We start from the raw sequence: 20275 nt of genomic DNA, 5'->3' as shown, positions 1-20275 counted from the left end.
CGTGGCACTGCTGCCAAGAGGTATCTTTTTAATCTCCCTCAAAGCAGGAGTTCTGCTCCTTCCCTGAAATCAATGTTGATGTGTTATAAGCGTTAATTTATGAGGAATAGGATTTCAATTTAAACTTGCAGTTACAGCTTGTAACATAAAAAAGGAACAGTGCTTTCTAAGTAAAGCCAAACACAACCAACCAAATATTCAGTGTGGGACATTAAATAATAGAGCTTCAAGTGTCTTCCAGAATCATTCAGTGGAAATCAGAAAAGTGAAGGGAGGCATTTTAGGAGAGAAAACTTTACTAAATTTGTAGTCTGGCCTTCCAAACATGTATGAATAATGTATTAGCAGCTACTGTGAAAAAAAGAAGATTTGAACAGTACTATTTTCTCCAGCAAACTAAAAACATGGCTAAACATCGCCAAAGAAGAATTATGAACAGATTTATGAAAGTGCTGGTAGATGGGGAAATGGATATATAATATACGGTATTAGTACATCTACAAATCACAAAATGTGAAGCTGGATGCATTGAGTGCCTGTCTTTTAATGTAGAATGTCAATTTAATTTGTTGTATTTATCTACACATTGTGTATATACAACGCACAGAGAGACAATCTTGAATCATGTCTTTAAGACACAATTTATTGTACCACCTCCACTTTTCATTCCCTTCTAAGAAATATGTTTGTGTATATATGTGTGTGCTTTCTCACATTGCTTTTTTTTATTACACAGAATACACACAAACATATAAGCATCATGCACACATCTGCAGTGCGTTTTAAAAATAATATATAAACTATTCAGTGATGACATGCAAGACAAAATGCATTCAGCCTTAGGTGCATTCCGCGGCCCAATGTTCAAGCATTTTTGTGAACGAACTTGCAACCCAATTCGGCACTTGAATATAAAGTCAAATGTTAAATTACATTGTTGTCCAAATAGTTCATGTAATTTAAATGTCAATTTCTTTGGGGGGGGTGTTACAAAATATATCACATGCTTTTGAAATATCCTCAACAGGACCAGCGTAAAAAGTCATATTACTTTACATTTCAACAGACAATGGATTCATTGGCCCTAACCAGTAGGAACTTCTTGGAATACAATTTTCTCCAGTTCTTTCAGGAACCCGGACTTGCACAGTATATAATGTAAAGTTTTAAGTCATCAGTTGATGACATCCTATTCTGCCCACATATTTATTGCAGCTCTTCTACTGCTACCCAGTCTCTCAACATTGGCACTTTATGTTAATACATTTCTTCCATTCAGCTCTATGAAAAACACTAACTTTGAATCTGAGTTAAATTTAGATTGGAAAAAATGGAATGCCTCCTCCTTTTGTGGTTGTTGTTGTTTAAACAACAATCAAAAGGAGTGTTTTCCTTTCCCAGGGGAACTTCCAGTATTACCACAGGAACATAGTATCCTTGTATTACAATTAGAGTTCATACTAAACTAAAATTCTCTCTTTAACAATTCCTTAGAATAGCCTTCTTTTTGCAAACAAGCTTTGATCTCAATTCTTGATCCACTTCCTTCAAGTTTGTAACTTTGCCCTTTTCAGATGAGATCCAACATCATGCCAAAGGATGGGATATCCCCCATCCTATCCCTCCATACTGCAGCCCAAATCTGCTCCAGAGGGTCCCCAACCCTCTAGAACACATTTTGAGGGTGTGCAGAAAAGGGAGAGGAAGTCTTGCTCGCACAAACAGAAGTCGGTTTGCACCGGCAGGAGAACACAATTGGATAGCACCACTCATTAGGATTTTTATGGCTGAAACCAAACAGCAGCAACCTAGGAGCTGACCGAGCTATAAACTGTGAGAAAAAAAAAGCTCAAGGGAGAACCTAGAAAGAGATAAACGAGGAAGGGAAATCTTAATCTACTTTCAGTCTTTTAAAGTGGCAGTTTCTGAAAGACCAAATCTATAAGCCGGTGTGCCAGGGAAGGCACTCATAAGATGGAAAGCTAAGGTCACAGAAGGTATGCTGTTCTCTCAAGGTGGCAGTGGAATCTGAAGAAGCAGCTGCCATCATTGCATGAATGAGGCAAAGACTAAGGAAGCTCACGCATTTGATCCCTGGGGGGGTTCTATAAAAAGAAGGGCAAACAGAAATATTTCTGCTAAAAATGCAAGATTCTAATTTAGTGTACACTGACTGCCAATACCCAGGATGCAAACGGGTGGTAGGAGGAGCTGTTGCAGGTCCTTCTGTAAAGGAAGCACTTGCTGCTAGTCAGCCATTTGCTCCCCATGCTGAAATAAACTTTGAAAGTGGCATTCTATGTTACTCAAGGATGTGAGGGTAGGATGAAAAACCAGGAAAGTTCTCGTTTGTCAACAAAGCGAGTTCACACATCTAAGAGGCACCTTAGCCTCCAGCTAATGTACATGAATTTTCAAAAATGAATGAATGCAAATATTGGAACACCTGAAACAAACTTAATCACATGAGGAAGAGGCTGTTGGTGCCTCAGTTTTATTTAATAATGATGATCCATGTTCAGGGGAAAGATTGCTTTACCTCTAAGTATTTAACAAAAAGGCAAAGCCCAAACGTTAGTCATTCAGATTACCATAGTAACCTCCCTTCCAACTATGAGAGGCAGAGGCAAATGATTATTATTTTTTTGGTATAGCATCTGGAAATTAGACCAAACATCTGGATTTAAAGCACTACGCAATTGCTTTAAATCCAAGAGTTAATGTGGTAAATTGGGACTCAAAATAGAGGCCAAAAGATTTTGACAATTAAATTCAACACCAAATTTGGAAAGAAACAGGTAAAAAAAAGTATGTGAGAAATATACAATGCTGGCAGTATTTGGACAATCAAATCTTGGCTTAAGTTAACTTTAAACCATATCATGTTTCATTTGGAAACCATTCAGCATAGTTTCCCAGTCTGGACATAAAAAGCCCTGGTTCCCTGGTGAACTGGGGCTTCCTGGCTTGTTTCTCAGCTCATGTGACATGCAGGAGTCTTAGTTTTAGATCTCAGCTTGTTAATCAAAGATTCGATCAACTGAATATAGATGCTGTGAATCACAGGTGTGGCCCTCCAGATGTTACTAAACTACAACTCCCATCAGCCCCAGCAAGCATGGCCAGCGGTCAGGGATGATGGGAGTTATAATTCAACAACATCCGGAAGGCCAGTGGTTCACCACACCTTATACTTTCATGCTGAGGTGGGTAAATCTTGGCTCCAGTAGGCCTGGAAGATACACATATTATAATTTTAGGGTGCACACATATGTATGTGTGGTATTAAGTGCATGCTTGCCATTCACAACATGGCTGCACCTTTCTCAGTTGCAGCACTGCCTTCCATAACAATCAGCTATTCGGCTATTTTCCCCCGCCCCCATCTCAAAGTGGATCCACTACAATGTTGTCTTGCACAGCCATTATCTGCTCACCCAGGGGATACCTTAAAGCTACAGTTACCGCCTTAATCTCCTACTCCACATTACCTACCCACCTAAAGAATGCTTCCCAAGTGTACCGTTCAGCTCTGCTTCCGCCGCTACACTCATTTTCTCGTTTGTTCCCCATCTTTCACAAGCTCCATTTTCAGATACATGTTCACAGCATTTTTTTGGCTTGGTGCAGTAGCCTGCTCTGATTTTTTTTCCCATTTTTTAAAAAGTAGCACAGTTGTACATTAATATGCACATTCATTCCTGAAAAGCTGATTCAAGTATTAACACTCCCCTCTAAATGACCACTGGTATGTGATTCTGGGCTCAACTGAAGCGTTGGCTGTTACCTATAAAGCACTAAATTGGCCTGGTTAGCCAAAGAACCACACACTTTCTACCCCACAAGATTGCCTGAAGCTTGCTTTTTTTACCACAGGCTGTCCCCCGAGTCCTACTGCCAACGGAAGTTGAGTTTAGTGATTGGAGAAGGGCCCTTCATAGTTCTAATGCCATATATTGGGGATGTTCTTCCCATGGAAACATTGCCTGAAGCCAACTCTGATATATTTCTGGCACCAGGCAGAGACATTTTTAATTTGTCCAGACATCCAAGCATATTCAACAGATGGTTTTAAGAGTTGGTTATGATTCAGTGTGGTTTATGGATTGAGTGTTGCTGGGGCGGTGGTGGTTATATCATTTTATTGTACTGTTTTATTCATTTATCTGAATGCTATCCTGGAATAGTATGCGAAGGGTGGGTGGTAAATTAAAATAAATGTGTTCATCCCTTGAATATTAACATCACTTTCCGTCAATGTGCAATTTGGCTTGAGTGGCAATTTGTTATTTCAATGAAATATCAAGGACCTCTTGCTAGCCAGCTCTCAGGTACCCTCATTTCCTGACAATTCAGATTCATTGTGTCAACCTTACGCAATCATGTTACCGTAGGCCGAAGTAAATACGTCTACTTTCATTTGAACTACTGAATTACGTGAACATTCTGCTATTCCAACTCTTCAAAGAAGCCAAATAATACACACTTTGATTTATTTATTTAAATTTTTCTTCCACCAGAAGTCTAACTGCTTTAAAAAAACAAAACAAAGTAAAATACAATTGGTGTGGCAGTAATATGACTTTTTGAGATTATGGAACATAAATAAAACTTATGCAATATAATATAGCATGATTGAATTTATTTATGGGCCTGGTAACTACTGTACTTCTCTTCTGCTTTCTTGATTAAAACAGTCACTTAACAGAATTACAGTGCAAAGATTCTTCCAGTCTAAGAATCTTTACTCATAAGTAAGACCCTCTGAGTGTTTTTTTTTTTAAATACCTACTCTCAAATGAGCATTAGAACCTTAAACATAGACAATCACTTTTCCTAGTATAAGCCTATGTCATACTTTGATATTTTTATTATTGTTGGTTTGTTATTTTATTCTTTTTTAAAATATTTGCTGTCAGCCATTTTGGACACCTCCATATGGAGTCAGAAAGCTGGTTATAAATTTTATTCTAAATAAGTATAAATAAGCATACTAACAGGATAAAGTCAGGCTCTGACATCACCTAGCATGGCTTCTTGTGTATCATTTCTCTGCCAAAGTCCATCCTTTTTTATATACACGGTGCCTCCTGTTATGCATATTTTATTTGTTTGATTATTTCCACCCCACCTTTTGATCCAGAAGTGTTCCCCAATATAGCTTAAGTAAAATAATTAAATAGAATTTAATTAAAGTTCTCATTTCCTCTTGCACACTGCATTGATATGGGGCAGCCATTTCCCTCAAACCCTAAATTCTCATTGGCTGCTCCTATCCTCCCTCTTTCACTCTGCTAAGGACAAGAAACTCCATTGTTGGGTATTTCTTGCTCTTTCTCCACACCTAGATGCTAAAGGACAGTGGTTGGATGGTCATTAATCTCAGCATATAGGGATAAGCATGTGCAAATAGGTTAAACAGAGTTATTGGTATGTTGTTGTTTTTTAGAGTTCCCTGAGTAAAGGCTCCAAAAATGGCTCCAAAAATAGCCACACCATGAAAAAGCAGTGGCAAGACTGCTTTTAATCAACAGTGAAGACATGCTACCAAAGAGAACTCCTTTTCACTCTTTTGCACATAGCAAAGTGCACCATGCATACAAAAACAAAACAACCAAAAACCAGACTTTCGTTCTGGGAGCAGTGTCCAAAATGGTTACACACTAAACATACAACTAATCATACACATTTTAAGCTGGAATCATTTAGACCTGAAAGAGCTTAAGTTTGGCTAGTTTTTGTACAATCCCCCCCCCTTTTTTTACTTAGTTGCACTGTAAACATGCACAAGTTAGACGGTTTGTGAGCCCACAAACACTTAAAGAAGAAGTGACGCAGCTTAGCCTTCCAACCTCACCCTTCCCATGCTCCCCGGAGTGTCATGAGCGCCACCAGCACATCTACATCAATGTCTGCAGCTTCCCATCTTTAAAGCTTCTATGCGCCTTGACTGTTAAATCCACTCACTGTTGTAGCCACTGCATCTGCTAGTCTCTGGCGACGCCGTGCGGTACTGAACTGGCCTTTCAGTGCTGTCCCTTCCTGACAGTGAACGGGAAAAGAACAGGGAAGCAGAAAGAAGGGGAAAAGGATGATGGGAACTCAGGAAAGACGGTCAGAGAAAAAGAGGAGGACGTTCTTCCAACTGTTTTACTTCTACAAAGGGCCAATCTGCAGTGCAACTGAAGAAAAACTGAGGAAAAGGGAGTCACCAAGTTGTTCCGCTATGTGTACCTCATCCCCAGTTAGCCCCATGATAAGCTGCACAGCGTAGGTTTCTAACTCAGTTCATCACAGGCTGACTGACAATTAGAGGACACGGTGAAGCCACTGAACAAACCATTGCAGCACCACTTACCCAGCTGCTATAATGTGAGAACTCTTCTTTTGCAAACAGGTGGAAAGTAATTGGTCCTAATAGTAAGAAGCAGAAAACTTTTTGGCATCAAATAGTGTGGTCTAAATCCAGCACAAAAGCGATGCTTGCTTGAGGCCACTGCAATCACTTTGTGTTGAATTTAGGGCCTACGCTTTTCTTATTCGCACACGTGCAAGATACATTAAGAATAATTGGCTATTAAAAAGTTCCTGGTGGCATTTGATAGTTGTGAACTACAACTGCATGTCCATAATGTATGCATGTTATTTGGCATGCAAATAAAAACAACAACAACAGGCGGCTATGGGATGAAAAGACGACAAAAATCCAAAATCTGGATACAGTTCAATTACATTACACCATGTAGCGGAAATCACCCAGAATGCTGTTCTCTCAGCATGCAGGTCTACTAGACGTTGTAAGCTAACTAAAGGTGTTTGGCAACTAAGTATTTCTCTGCATAAAACTTTATGCCACCTGAGATTGCAATCTGTTCTGGATTTCATGCTACAAGTTTCACCCAGACCAGCCATTCAACATTCCTTTACTTCTGCGTTGCTGTTTTTTGTTTTTTGAATGATCAACCTATTCATTCATTCATTCATTCCAACATATTCTGCATTATTCCTAAAACAATGTCAAGGATGGCAGACAAGCACTTATTTAAATCACTGTCTGCAGGCTGTACCTTCCAAAAGAAGTGAATAACAGTCCTTCAACATACCATTAAAAATCCAGGTGGCACCCTAGAGTAAGCAGTTTCACAAGAGTACAACCAACTTTAAAAATAATAATAAAAATTGAGTGGTTTTCTTGAAGGCAACTACACAACTATATATATCCACGGGCAACTAAAGATGGGGGACAAAGTATGTACCACAACTCCCACCTCTGCTGGTAAGCTCTGAAAACCTTCCCTATTTCAGGCTTGCTCAGGGCTTTGTATGAGATATTCTTTTCTCAGTCCAGGAGCAGGGAGCAAATCTTAGGCATGCGAAAACCTCCTGATCCTCCTAGCTTTACTTTGTCAAGTTGTCCCTCAATTAAAAGAAGTGAACAGATAGGAGTTCTGGGATATCCTAGGTACAGGTAAAGCTGGTAATGTACAGGATCAGGTAGTACTTTTTATCCAAGAACAGGGCAGGAAGAAGAGGTAAGAGCATGCAAGACCCACAGACTCATTCACTCTCTCCTGGGTCCAGAAGTTCAGTTTAACTAGGCTCTCAATTATAACCAGGAGCTTCTCTTTCTATTCTTGTGTGCCATACATGAGAAACAGAACACCACATGTAACAGAGAGCAATATGTTCACAGGCTGAATATACCAATATGGGTTTTTTTTCACGTGGCTTTCCAAGGCCTTTGCTTCCCTCCCTCTCTGTAAAGGCTAAACAGGCCTTCAAGTTAATTTCATTCAACATGAAAACAAGCATTAGCAAGTCATAGAATCATAGAATCATAGAGTTGGAAGAGACCACAAGGGCCATCGAGTCCAACCCCCTGCCAAGCAGGAAACAAGTCAGAAAGGTCTCGTGAAGCTGTTAACATAGGACTTGGAGCAGAGATAGGGAAATTTAAATTTGACTGCAAGCTTTTCTGACCAATCTGCACTTCCTTCAAATTATCAGTGTTCTTTCTTTAAGAGAGAGAATATTTTAAAACTCTTGCAGCATGCGAATCTCACAAGGATCTATTAATAACTAATGATAACTACGAATTCTCTCTAAAAAAGATATGGTACTAAATTATAGATAAACATACCAAGAGTTGCAAACTTTACAACACGGAAAATGCAGTTTTAAAATGTTGCAGCACCTCTTCTTCTTATAACCTCTTGTGTTCTTTTTTGGTTGCATTGGAAAGCAATGAACCCGACTACTGACTGCCTGTGCAAAACTTTGCGTCATAACTTCTAAAGCAATCCAGGAGTTTGTGGGTCATTTGCACACACCTCTGGATTAAAGCCTCTATGTGAGAAAATTATTTGAAAAGGAAGGATGGTCAGAAGGCAGACTGACCAGCTTCTGGGGCTTTAGACCTGAGGTGGGGATTTTGTTGAAGGATGGAAATTGTAGTCCAGTAACATATGGAGGGCGGCAGGTTCCCCACCGTTGCTTTAGAGTTTCTGAGACTTTAGAACATTCTCTGGAAATTTCCTCTCAGTGAGTCACTCTTTCATTACAGCTCAGAGAAAAGGGGGATGGGGAGGAAGAGAGAGAGAGAGAGAAATAAAGAAACTGGCTGACTTTTAAAAGAATAAAGTCTGGTAATACTGAACCCTTAATTCAACAAACATGGATCCTCCACTGCAAAAAAGAAATAAAAAACAGAAGTTTGTTACACAAAACACTCTGCATCTAGTTAGCACTTCAGACACCAGGCGCTAGACACAAAAAATGTAAAACACAGCACAGAAACAAGCACAAATTGTTTGAGGGTGCAACATTACCTACAAAAGGTTGATTTGCCAAGTGTACCCTTTTGTTAAATCACTAGTTTCTTCTTCCAGAAAATATTTCAAGAAAAACTTTCAAGAATGAAAAGGCCAGTGCTTCAACAATTCAGAGGCGTCTTTTATCTAAAACTGTGGTGAAAATTGAAAACATGAACGCAGTACCTGAAGCTGTATTTTAGCATCTTTGCTGACGCTTTTTGTTCTCCATCTTCTTGTGACACGCTTGTCCTTCTTATCTACACAATTAGCCTACGTCATGAAATAGTTAAAAGCAACAAAGTATTGTGTTAAAAGCACATACAACCAACCGACAGAGACAATACTGGAAAAGTTAGTAACAAGAATCTTGGCGTTAGTTTTCAGCAAATAAAAATATGGTAAGAATGCTAACCCAGGCTCTCCATAAAAAGCAAACAATGTGTTATTTTAAAACAAATTTAAAAGCAAACTAACTTTGGGATACAATTCTAAAGTCATTTACTTTAGACTCTTCTGCCTAAATTCAGTGAAAGTATCCTAGCTTCCATATGACACTTAGTAATGCGAAACAAAAACAAAATGAATATTAAATTACTGGAACAAAGTATCTTATGGAACAAAGGTTATTGGTTGCAGTATTTACAATCCTCACAGAACTGGATTATAGCAACAATGTTATTCTGCCCATGCTTCGATATTTCATAATTGACTAGAGAGTTTCTAAATTTTGCAGGCTGACAATTGGTTTCCTCTAGGAACCATGTTTTCTATAACAAAACACATCATCGTTTTTTTTTAAATTTGGAATTCAAAACTTGCTTACCTGCATATCCGTGAAATTTGGAGCTGACTGAGTCCTCTGAAGTATTTCTAAGTTTTGAAGAATTTTACTGAGTTCCACAAGGTTTGACTGGCAGTGCGTAAGGTCTGACACAAATTATATTCAAAAAAAGTACGTTAGTTACCTTGGTCAAGATTTTATTTTTTTTCTATGGTATCTCATAACTTAAATAGGATAAGATTATCAGTATAGTAGCCCAAACACACAGTTTGGTGTGTGTGTGTATGCATATGTACCGCATTTTTCGCCCTATAGGACGCACCGGCCCATAGGACGCACCTAGTTTTTTGGGGGGGAAATAAAGAAAAAAAATTATTCCCCCCCCCCGCCGCGGGGCGCTCTGCTTCAGATGCGCACCGACCCCTCTCGCGCTCCAAGCTTCAGCGAAAGCCTGCATTCGCCCCATAGGACGCACACAGATTTCCCCTTCATTTTTGGAGGGGAAAAAGTGCGTCCTACAGGGCAAAAAATACGGTATGTGTGTGTGTGTGAATATATATATATATATATATATATATATATATATATATGCATGCTATGCTTTCCATAGGCATAAAAAGTTATGCCCTAAATGAGGGACTCAACATACAATCCCTGTACTCTTTTAATCTTCTTAATCCAGGAACAGCCAACACGGTTCTCTCCAGATAATGAACTATAAATCCCATCAGAGTGACCCTTAATTTCATAGGGTATACTTTGAGTAAAATTTACTTGACTACAACCCAACATGATGGATGTTAATAATTAGGCAAAAGAAAGCTAAAAGCACATTCCTCGCCAATTCCTTTTAATTCTTGCACTGGATTTTCATTGGGCTAGGCAATCCACCACCACCACCCCAATCTTGATTAGCTGTTTTATAAAGATCAGCAGTTCAATATACTGCCGTAATGGCCAGCAAGTGGCCATACCTCTGCCATGACTCATCTTCATCAGATAAAAAGCACTCAGAATATTGGTGGGTTAAATCTCCATTTTCTGTTAACTGGCAACTTATTGAGTATTGTAAGGGGGGTGGGAATATGTGTTATCGTCCCTGAAGCTGCTGTGACATCTTGGTTGGTGGAATCCAGTCTCAGATCAGCTTAGCCAAGGGAACATGTCCTGCGCTATGGGCTCAAGAAGTTGGCTGTACATTATCTATTCTAGACCAAACTTTGGGTCCCTAGCTGTTGTTGGACTACAATTCCCATCAGCCCCAAGCCCAGGTCTTGTTACCTAGGAATGATGGCAGTTGTAGTCCAACAACAGCCGGGAAGCCAAGTTTGAGAAACACTGGCTAGACCAAGCATCCCCAAACTCCAGCTGTTTTGGGACTACAATTCCCATCATCCCTGACCACTGGTCCTGTTAGCTAGGGATGATGGGAGTTGTAGTCCCAAAACAGATGGAGGGCTGAGTTTGGGGGTCCCTGGGCTAGACCATTCGCAGCATGCCATAAAAACTACAGATATAACATTAAAAACTGATCAGGAACCCTCATTTGTTTTTTTTAAAAAAAATAGCTCCCAGATACCTTGACACAAACTAGACAGATTTAAAAAAAGGCTAGTGCCAAACAACATTAACCTCCATTTTTAACCTGAAAGCCGCCATAGGCAGGATTCATTGTGACCAGAAGTATCAACAGATTGCCCTGAGATAGTACCCCTTATTATTATTTTTTATTGTATTGGTTATTAAATTCATATGCTGCCTTTCATCCGAAAAGCACAGAGTGGTTTACAACATAAAAACACAAAATACGTATTAGCAAAAAACAGTAAATCCACCCAATGACTGCATATAGGGAAATATGAATACTACATGAATACTACATATTTAAAGCCCTAAATGGCCTCCATCCTATATACCTAAAGGAGCATTTCCACCCCCATCATCCAGCCCGGGCACTGAGGTCCAGCGCTGAGGGCTTTCTGGTGGTTCCCTCACTGCAAGAAGCGAGGTTACAGGGAACCAGGCAGAGGGCCTTCTCGGTAGTGGCGCCTGCCCTGTGGAACGCCCTCCCAGCAGATGTCAAGGCAATAAACAACTATTTTACTTTTAAAAGACAACTGAAGGTGGCCCTGTTTAGGGAAGTTTTAATGTCTGATGCTGTATTGTTTTTAATATTCAGTGGAAGCCACCCAGAGTGGCGGGGTATAAATAATACATTAGTATTAGTATTAGTATACATGGGAACTATCTATTAGCCAGAAGCTGAGTACCTATAAATGGAAGGAAAGAAGCTTGACTAGAGACTGACCTTCCGCACACCTGTCCATCTCCTCGGAGTCTTGCAACCAAGCAACTACTTTACTTTGGCCAGTGGTACATGTTGCGGGGAGGCTGTTGCTGCAGGTAATGGATGGCTGCCATGGGAAATTATTCTGTGCGACCTGAAGAAAACCCCAAAGATTTGAAAATTGTATTATTGAATACCAGGAGAAAAATGGCCTGTGCTAAAACCAAACCATCAGAAAAGAAACAAATGATATCCCGTTTGAAAGGAGGCAAGTATGAATTCAGCACCTTAGCCCAGTGGTTCACAAACTCACCACCACCACCACGGACTACTTGAAAATTGATGGTGATCTTGGTTTTTCTGCCTGTTGTAACAATTGTAATGCACTGTGCTGGGTGCTACATTGCTTTTAAACGTATTTTTATTGTGTCCTTTCTTTCTAATAATGTATTTTATTGTAATACAATTTGCATTCCATAGGATTAAAACTGTGATACAATAAAATACAATGAACAGAACGAAATAAGCAATAAAAATACAATTAAAAATGATTGTGTATATCAAATGTGGACATGCCGCAAACCACCTGACCCAAGCTTGTGGTCCACTGGCGGACGACAGTTTGGGAGCCCCTTCTCTAGCCCAAATAAAACATCAATAACAAGCAGTTTAGCAAAAGTGGTAAAAGCAGGGAGTTATTCAGCTTCCTTTTCTCTTTACTAGTGCTATCGATAATGGCACACATTTCCTAACGGAGGACAATGGTTAGAAAATGTGGTGGATTATTAAACAAGTATTATGAACATCAAGACGGATATCTTCAGATCAGGGACGTTTTATACCTTGGCCTCCAGAGCAGCAACGTTAGCAGCTGGTGAAGATTCAGTAGTTGACGCTGAAGGGAATATGTGGAATCCGGCATCTCGTGGTGATCGTACAATCTCGTTCTGACGGTATAACCTGTGGTGGCGCAGCCTCGATACCCAAGCATCAAACGAGTCCTGGGATTTTACCTAGTGAGAACGGGGAGCTCAGTAATAGTATCTGACTGTTTCAAATTGAGAAGAAAACTAATGGGAAACATTCCTTACTTTCAAATGGTAAATATGCTCTTCAGTGTCAAGGTCTATCCTCCGAGCTTTCTTTTTAATCGACATAACTGATAAGCCAACATCTATGCTTCCGTGAACCTTTCCTTTCTGAGTCTGAAAAATAAAAATGAAGAGAAAACATTGCCAATGAGCTGGGAAAAATAAGGTCATTTATTTATTTAAGTATTTATATACCACTAAATCATAAAATATATATATAAAAGTGGCTTACAACGTTAAAAAAGATAAAAACCATACAAAAAAATTTATGGTGCCCAATTGAAATATGTTGTTTACTAGGTCAGAAACATCAGAAAATATTATTAGATGGGGAGAAAACGAAAGCATCATTTTTCTGGAAAGGGAATCATGAAGATAGGAATGCATTGCCCTTTGATTTCCTAATAAACACTTTCTCCATGACTAAAAAAGGCTTTATTTCATATGCTACATTAACATATATTAGAATCCCTGCTTGCTATAGACCACACGCTAAAAGCTGCAGAAAATAAAAGAAAATTAAAATATATAACTAAATAGTCCTTCACCAAACAAAACATTCTTCTCCTTTCTTTCTACATCAATCATCATCAAAGGAAATATTAATTATAATATTGGATTTTTATAATGTTACCTTTTTAAAAAATGCTCCAGTATTACTTACATCAATTGGCGACTTTGAATATTTCAACATTCCGTTATCCAGGACAAAAAAGCGCTACAGGGGGGAAAAAACAATTTGTAAGAGGTCAAATAAAATCTGGCATATGTAAAATAATATATCTAATGAAGACAAATGTCTGTTCCTCGTGGTTACCAAATAACGAGCACACAGCAGAAACCATGCTGACAAGACATCTTGCTTCCATTCCGTAGCCTAGATGTGAGGCTTAGCCACTAAACTTTATATGCCTTACAGCAGGGTTAAGGAACCTGGGGCCCAGAAGTTGAACACAGGACTCTGTGCCTTTTTATCTGGCTCTCAGGACTGTTCCCAGCCTAGATGTCATCTCCTCCTCAGCCCTGCTCTACTCCCAACTCAAGTGCTTTTGTCTGGCTGGAATGCGTCCTTGAAATATGCTCTACCCACACCTCTGACTCCATCCACCAATGGCAAGTTGCCCTGTGAAGTTGCTCATGAAGAAATGCAGCTCTTGGGCTGAAGAAGGCAGACCACCCATGTCTCACAAGCATGGAGAGCAGGCAACCCACCGCCAACTGCCATGCCCCATCTAGAACACTGGCCTTGAAGTCCAAACTATAATGGAGATGACCTAACGGCAAGCAAAAGACCTGCATACAGCACCCACTGTTACCTTCCCTCCTATCTCTCTCTCTCTCTCTCTCTTTAAAGCCACTATGAGAGATTGTAATTAGGAGCAGTGTACTCAAAAAAGAGAGAGTTTGTGTATGCTTAACCTTGTGCTCTCTGGTTGTTCTCCTCAAAATGTCCCCTTACGCAGTTGCTTTCCCCCTGCATAAAACAGCGGGGCACGATTTGAATGAAACAATAGCGAAAGTGGAAAGGGTCAAGCATATCCTCTCATTTTTTCCCTCCTCACCACAGACTCCCGAGGCTGTAAAAAACAGTGTTGGAAGAATGTCGCATTGAATGCCTAGTTTGGTCCTTAGGCCATCCATTGAATTCATCCCGGGATTACCATTTCCCAGTTTTCTGGAGTTAAGTATCCTGACTAAACAATGCACATATGAGAAAAGGCAGGTAAGCTCTTAATTGCTTCCTAGCAATACCAGCAGGTGTCTCAGCTACGAGAACTGCAACTGCATAACAACAACAACAACAATATCTATAGTAATGGTCATCTAAGATGTTTATGGATGCCTTACCTTGTGCCAACCTTTCAAAGGCCATTTCCTCTTCTTCAGCATGAACCCTTCATGTTTGTCTGGCTTCTGGACATTGGTCTGCCCAATTTTGAGGCCTTCTATAATTTCCCAGCTGTCTGGCTCCTGAAGGAAGAAGAGTGGGGGGAAAACACCAACAAATTCTGTGAGTTGAGATCAATATTATCTGAAACACTTGCACTGTGTTGAATGAGCAGTGGCAGATCTTGGGGTCTCAAATTTTACTGGTGCCCTGTGTGATGCCAACATCCAGTGCCCTGTTGGTATATTGCCAAAACAAACTTTAAATACGTCTTTAAACAGGGCCTTGAAGCACATCCTTGAGGCACGCCTAAAACATCAACTTAGCAACAAGAATTCTCCCCAGCAACAGACGTCTGGAGAGATGCAGTTGAGTGTGAGGCAGTCAAGGGTTGGTCATTGAGGCTGCCAGAATATATGAAAGTCTGTGAACCTGTCTCTCTGACCCGATAGCTGAAGGGAGCAGAGATCTGTATATAGTTCTCTGTTTCTTATTTTATATGTAGACCAGTAGCGTTGTGCAACTTCTAATGCAGATAATAAAGACTTTAGAGAAGAACTGCATGGGTGAGGAGTTTATTCTTGTCACAGGAATTCACCAAGAGAGGGCTGGACTGCTGCTGCTGTGAAGACGCAGGAAGACTTTCTGAGTAAATCTGCTGAGACCCCAAGAGTTGGCGCTCACACACTAACATGCCCCCCACTCCATTCTAAATCTTAGTTGCAGCACCCCCAAGGCTGTGAGCCAAGTGTGACCATATCGGTCACATTCTCCTAAATCCACTTATGGTATCCATTAAGGCTGCAAGCCAATGTTCATTTCTATAAAAGTAAGTCCCACTGAACTCAGTGAGACTTGACTTCTGAGGCCAGATACCCAGCACTGTGTCAAGACCCATCAGCGATGTTATTCTCTCCAACTCTGCAAAGGGAACTGTAATGGCTTTAGGGGCTGCTTGTGCATAAGTTACCGCCGCTCTGGGCTAGGTTGCCGGGTTAAACCGTTTCTCTCTGGACAGCCATCCACTCCGTGGCTGTTCAGTCGCTAGCAGAATCCGTCAGTGGGCGTTTCTTGAACCTCTTCCAGCAAAGAAGTTCTTTGACGCCAAGTCACCGCCTGCTTTCCCTGCGCGGAAGTCTTCTGCACAGGGTGGGTGTGGGCAGCGGAGGACCTGTGCTCTCCTCGCTGGTCTCCTGCGAAGAGTCCTGGAGCCTCCTCTCTGCTTCCCCCATCGGCCCCCCTCTATCCCTGGTGTTGCGCTGATTTTCTTCCCCAGCCGGAGACCTGCCTCTCTCCCTGCTTGGCCCCTCTCCAGCATCACTGTGGAGCCTCGCCTCCTCCTCTAGTTCCGATGGCAGTTCCCTGACAGGAACTCTTTCAAATAAGAGTGCATGGATCAGATGGAGACTGGATGACTCAACTTTGGTGTCGTTTCATAAAACGGTTCCGGTGTCATGCTGTTTTATAAATTACATGCCCTTTCTAGAAGCTCACAAGAAGGGAGAACAAGGGGTTAGTGTTGAAAGAACTTCTCTGAATGTGCCTGCAAAGTCACTTGGCTGTTCTCAAAAGGCTTCACTGACAAAATTAGCCCCAAGATGAACTCTTTTCTCACGAGAACCAAAGGGTAAAAGCTTGGTTTTCTTCTTCAAAAAGAACATCATAATCTAATCTGCTAAAAAGCAGTTCTTTCATGAGGTTTGTTGGTCACATTCACACCATTCATTTAAAGCACATTTATAACACTTTAACAGTCATTGCTCCCCCCCCCCCAACCCTGGAAGCTGCAGCTTACCCCACACAAAGAGTGCTATAATTCCCCTTAAGAAACTACAGTTCCCAAGATTCTGTGAAGGAGGCCATGTGCATTAAATGTATGGTAGGGAAGCACACAGAAGCTGCTGCCACACGTTTGTGGCTGAGCAGCAGTTACACAGGGTATTACTGCAAGCACTGGAATTGTCTTGTGGTCTTCAGGTGAAGAAGAAGAGGAGTTTGGATTTGATATCCCGCTTTATCACTACCCTAAGGAGTCTCAAAGCAGCTAACAATCTCCTTTTCCCTTCCTCCCCCACAACAAACACTCTGTGAGGTGAGTGGGGCTGAGAGACTTCAGAGAAGTATGACTAGCCCAAGGTCACCCAGTAGCTGCATGTGGAGGAGCGGGGAATCGAACCCGGTTCACCATATTATGAGTCCACCGCTCTTAACCACTACACCACACTGGTTCTCATGAAGGGTGATATACAAATTTCATAAATGAATATAAACTCATTGTGGAGGTATACTCAACCTTCTCAGATGCAGGACCCACTTTTAACCCAAACATGCATTTGGGGAACCATTTCTTAATCGTTTACCACATATTTGCAAGGAGGTAGTGCTCCTGTTGTGACCCACCTTGAATCAGGTTCCAACCCACTAGTGGGATGCAAACCATGAGTTCTGAAGACCAGAGAGCCAGTCCATGGGAATAGTATTGTTTGGAGTTTTGGCGACAGCCATATCATAACATAGGTACTGTTCCTAAACTATTCTTCATTCTTTTAATTGTTACATATCACAAACCTTTTATTGTTACATACTTCAAAATGAAATCAAGGATTAAAAAATTGAAAGTGATCAATGAAGCAATCAAGAATTGATTAAAAGCTAACAATCTTCCATCCGTATATGTGATCAGTATTTACAAAATTACAATGATTAGTTATATAAACAAACTAAACTGAACCAAGCCAATGTATTGAAAAAGTTTTGCACACCAAATTCTAGTGCAGACACCGTGAACTTAACTTACTTTAGATACAGCTACTGGTTCATTTTCTAGCAACTGTTTGCCAAGTACCGGATCTGTGCTTCCAGAAGAAAAATTTCGCTCTAACACATGGCCACTCTAAAGCAAAAAGAAGAGGAGTCAATTCTAAGCCACAGAAGGTATATTTTCTGCATACAAACCAGAGACCAAAGGCCGGCATAGTTTACAGAAGAACACCCCATTCCTTTAAACTTAAATTTTCCTCCGCTGACCCTTATAATTCAGAAATTTCTACCCTTCTGTATTTTACACTTTAATACCACCTTACGTGCAAATGAATGTCAGCAGTACCACATGTGTCTTGCTCTAAGATTAGCAATTTTATTCTATCTTTGGATAGGAGGGTGAGGTAGGAATTCGCTCAAACGAATTTTAAAAACCCAGAAATGTCATAGAGAGTTGAGTTTAGCTGCACTGTTTCATCTACTGCCTTTACATTCCGCTGCCCTTTCTTCTAGGGAAGAATTGGGAGCTTATCTCCCATCCTGCATGAGACAACACAGGGCTGGAGATAAGCCACTCTTCCTCGTTTGGGGAAGCAGGGTTAATAAGCAGACATCTCTCATCCTACTTCTGACCAAGGAGCGTCCTTTGCTCCCACCCAGCTTCCTGTTTCATTGTGATTGCCCAATCCGCAACTGTCTTGCGGCTAGTCAAGCAAGTATAGTTGAAACAGCCGCAACAAAGAGGCATGTATTCTGTTGCTAATCTCTCCCCCCCACCCCCAGTTTCTGTAAGAGGAAATTAAGTTCAGCAAATATGAGACTTAAAATTACAAGAAAGGAGAATTTCCTTCCTTGTAATTTGCAAACAGAAGGGGAAATATAGGAGGGGAAAGTACATAACAAAGCCAACTGTTAAATTAATGGAAAAGCTGCATCTTGCAAGGTTCCTTACCATGGAAAATATATTTTGCATTTATTGTCTTGGAGCAGACTTATGCACACACATGCACACATTCAGTAGTTCGGTCCTACAATAAAGTTAACTCTGGGATCATCAGCAAGTCACCCATGGGCACTAAGGCACATCTGTCCAGGCCTTCTGCCCTCCCAATGATTTATTTATCCCTGTTCCCCATTGGAGCTGCGAATTCCACCCTCGTTAAAGAGATAAAACCCCAGATGAATGTAGCTGGTGGGGGAAGTCATGGGCAAGGTGAATTTGCAAGGGGAAATCAGTAGACCAGTCAAGCGTTTCTCTTTCTTTATGCTGCTCTCCGAAGAGTCTCCTCATCCTCCATTTGTTAGCAAACACGTGGATGTGGTCATGTATTGCCAACATAGGGAGGAATTCCATGCAGCAGTCTTCTGATCATTCCATCAGTGCAATAATTATTTCACCATCCCCTTCCCTGGCCCACAACCAGCGTGCAATTCTCCCAACCCCTCTCAGAGCCAATTTTGGGGGCACAAGGGGTGCACAGGAGCTTCCACTGCCAGGACTCATTAGTTGAGCTCCAGCCATTACATCTAGTTCTGTTCTAATAGTAGGTGTAAACAGACTTTCCTATGTACAGAAGCACACCTGGCATTCACCAAATCCCTGGCATATTTCTCTTTTCTTAAGCAGCAGCAGCAGAAAGCAGAAGATTACAGGGTCCGTAGGGGAGTTTTATTGATGTTACATAGAAAGCTTTTGTATGCTGACCTCCAAGCGTTGCTGTCGCAATGAAGAAATTATAGTGCGATGGCATCTTAAATGCGAATAATTTAGCATTCTTTCACTTACCTGCCTGCTGTCCCGCTGGGAGGATGAAGAAGAAGAGGCACTTTTATGAGATGGTGTAGAGGTTTTGTGAGCAGGAGATATACCTTTCTCCTCTGAACTCATTGCTGCAGCTAGATACTGGTGATCTCCTTTGACAATTAAGACCACATCAATCTCTTTTCAGTCTTCCATACAGGGAGGGAGCCAAAATATTTTCAGCATTTTTTTTATTTCACAGAATGTCCATTACACACAAAGGTAAGAGGAATTCAAAAGGCATCCAAGCCAGACCTTTAACAAGAAGAAAAAGAAGATGAAGAGATTGTATATGCTTACAATTAAATATTTATTTATCATACATAGAGAGAGGTAAAGGACCCCTGGACGGTTAAGTCCAGTCAAGGCCACAATGGGGTGCAGCACTCATCTCACTTTCAAGCCGAGGGAGCTGGAGTTTGTCCACAGACAGCTTTCCAGGTCATGTGGCCAGCATGACTAAACCGCTTCTGGCGCAACGGAACACCGTGACGGAAGCCAGAGCTCACGGAAACGGCGTTTACCTTCCCACTGCTGTGGTACCTATTTATCTAATTGAACTGCTGTGCTTTCGAACTGCTAGGTTGGCAGGAACTGAGACAGAGCAGCAGAGCTCACCTTGTTGCGGGGATTCGAACCGCCAACCTTCCAATCGGCAAGCCCAAGATATACTAGGATTCCTAGCTAAATTCAAATATAACATAAAGTGGGCAGAATCCCCCCCCCCCAGCAGGATTTTGTTTTGTTTTCATTTATTGAGCGATACACACACACACACACACACACACACACACACACATATATATATTCATTCTTGCTCAGTAAATGGGGGGGGGAGGAATACTGCCGGGGGG

The 20275-nt window shown here is 41.0% G+C and overlaps 1 protein-coding gene across 14 annotated transcripts in view; it reads right to left on the bottom strand.

The window, feature by feature from the left end:
• OSBPL6 (oxysterol binding protein like 6) overlaps positions 1 to 20275 on the bottom strand; it is a 101185-nt gene that overhangs the window by 31071 nt on the left and 49839 nt on the right. For 8 of the 14 annotated variants that reach the window (XM_083627913.1, XM_083627912.1, XM_083627904.1 and 5 more), the window contains 10 exons: positions 19407 to 19676; positions 17658 to 17753; positions 14821 to 14943; positions 13637 to 13690; positions 12973 to 13086; positions 12724 to 12894; positions 11903 to 12035; positions 9637 to 9740; positions 8997 to 9083; positions 5968 to 6042 (listed from right to left, as the gene is read on the bottom strand). In XM_083627913.1, the coding sequence (XP_083484039.1) occupies positions 5968 to 6042; positions 8997 to 9083; positions 9637 to 9740; positions 11903 to 12035; positions 12724 to 12894; positions 12973 to 13086; positions 13637 to 13690; positions 14821 to 14943; positions 17658 to 17753; positions 19407 to 19508 (1059 nt within the window). In that variant the 5' untranslated portion in view covers positions 19509 to 19676. The remainder of the gene's footprint in view (positions 1 to 5967; positions 6043 to 8996; positions 9084 to 9636; positions 9741 to 11902; positions 12036 to 12723; positions 12895 to 12972; positions 13087 to 13636; positions 13691 to 14820; positions 14944 to 17657; positions 17754 to 19406; positions 19677 to 20275) is intronic. The other 6 variants (XM_083627916.1, XM_083627907.1, XM_083627917.1 and 3 more) reach the window with 2 other exon arrangements.

This window comes from Podarcis filfolensis, assembly GCF_964270895.1.
Source record: "Podarcis filfolensis genome assembly, chromosome: 1".
Lineage (NCBI taxonomy): Eukaryota > Metazoa > Chordata > Lepidosauria > Squamata > Lacertidae > Podarcis > Podarcis filfolensis.
Note: the sequence above shows the minus strand (reverse complement) of the source record. Positions and strands in the feature narration are given on the sequence as shown.